At 40.5% G+C, this 1,626-nt stretch overlaps 1 protein-coding gene across 1 annotated transcript; it reads right to left on the reverse strand.

The window, feature by feature from the left end:
- Positions 1–79: 79 nt before the first annotated feature.
- Positions 80–1,163, reverse strand: LOC137988791 (uncharacterized). The gene is made up of 2 exons (XM_068834746.1): positions 982–1,163; positions 80–673 (listed from the first exon to the last, which is right to left on the reverse strand). The coding sequence occupies exons 1-2, from the start codon at positions 1,153–1,155 to the stop codon at positions 80–82; spliced, it is 768 nt and encodes a 255-aa protein (XP_068690847.1). The 5' UTR covers positions 1,156–1,163.
- Between the last annotated feature and the right edge of the window lie 463 nt (positions 1,164–1,626).

A 1,626-nucleotide genomic window follows, 5' to 3' on the forward strand; every position in this document is an offset into this window, starting at 1 on the left:
TTTACAATCTTATTTTTTATCTCTTAAAAATTTAGTCCAATGGCCCAATACATTTCCCAAATCTCCACTGGGGCAATGGTTACACTGCATGACAAAGGTGGAGAAAAGTTACCCGTTTTGCCTTCAAAACGCAACCAAAGTTGCTTGCAGTTAATCTGCCCCTTCTCGTTAAATGCGAAGTTGGGTTGTTTCTCTGTCCAATTGTAATGTCACTTATTTTAAAAATGTACTCATCTGGAATCTTTGCCTGTCTTACTAAGCAATCAATTTTTTGCTGCGATCCTTGTGTTTTAAGAAACTCCTCCGAGTAAATGATATCCTCTACTGTCGGAATGGGAAGCTTACTGACAGTAGCTGGTTCAGGGCTCATAAGCCAACAAAGGCCAGTAAACCTCCCATACTCCTTTAGGTCCCTGTAAAGGGCAGACCGATCAGACTGGGTAGGGCTTCTTGACAAACAGGAATACTGTTTTGTTGGAGGGAACATTTCTTCGACGGCTTGCCAAGAGAGTGGTGTGCTTGCTTTGCGTTTCTTCCAGTTGCATTCAACATCTGTTCGGCTGAGGTTGTAGATGCCATGAATGAAAAGTGCAGCCGCATGGCTGCACTTAAACTTCCCCCTTGGACACTCACACTCACTTGATCTTATGGCATTCTCACTATTTAAGTAAACCTAGGAAATCAGAAAAAACGACGCTTATGAGCATGAAAAGCAACTTTCAAATACTTCTTATACAGACTCCAAAGAAAAGAACAATTCCTTGCATCGAACAAACTAACACACCAATGCACATCGAACGAACTTAACAACAAAGTATATCGATGGCAAAGTTTGAGCATCTACTTATTCCACAATTGAATTATTACGGAAAAGAACTGCTATCAACCTAAAAATCTCACTCAGAAGCATTTCAAAGAAGCAAATAAATAACAAGCGACGTTTGTACTGTAGTGAGTGTTAGTTGAACCCTTTCCACTCACCGCGACTTTGTAGACTTTGTTTCGCATGCTTGCGTGCACGTCTCCTCTTAAGATACCATGACTATACGTAAATGACTCCACATGACCTGATTTGTAATGGTTTTCGCCCTTCTTAATAGACTTCTGCTCTTCCCTGAAGAAAGAAATGAGCGACGCGATCGAGAGTGCCGACATTTTGTATGGATTCGGTCACGCTTTGGGCCTTTGTTTAGAACTGATTTTTTTAGCACCATGGTAACGTGACGTCACCGCTTTAGAACTCTATTTGGCGCATATATATTTATTAAAAGAAAAGGGGTGTCTTGAATTATTGATTCTACGATCAGATACCTGCCTTCATTGTCAACACGCGACGATATAAGCTTGAAGTCTAACGACTTATGAACAAGGATAGCCACCCCACAGCTATGATTAGAACCATGCGAAAAGAAAAACTCACCGGGTCATTGTTTTCTCCAATGATTAGCAATTTCAACCGTGCTATACGTTTCCTGTAGAAAATAAATATCTGCGCTCTGATTTATCAGCCAATTAAGTATAGACATTCTTTTTTCGAATGCACGAATGCACGAATACCTCGAACGTTTAGCGAGATGGCTTTGAACTTTAAGTTTTTGCGATCCATGATTGCAATTTGCGGTATTT

This window comes from Montipora foliosa, unplaced genomic scaffold (genome assembly GCF_036669935.1).
Source record: "Montipora foliosa isolate CH-2021 unplaced genomic scaffold, ASM3666993v2 scaffold_427, whole genome shotgun sequence".
Classification (NCBI taxonomy): domain Eukaryota; kingdom Metazoa; phylum Cnidaria; class Anthozoa; order Scleractinia; family Acroporidae; genus Montipora; species Montipora foliosa.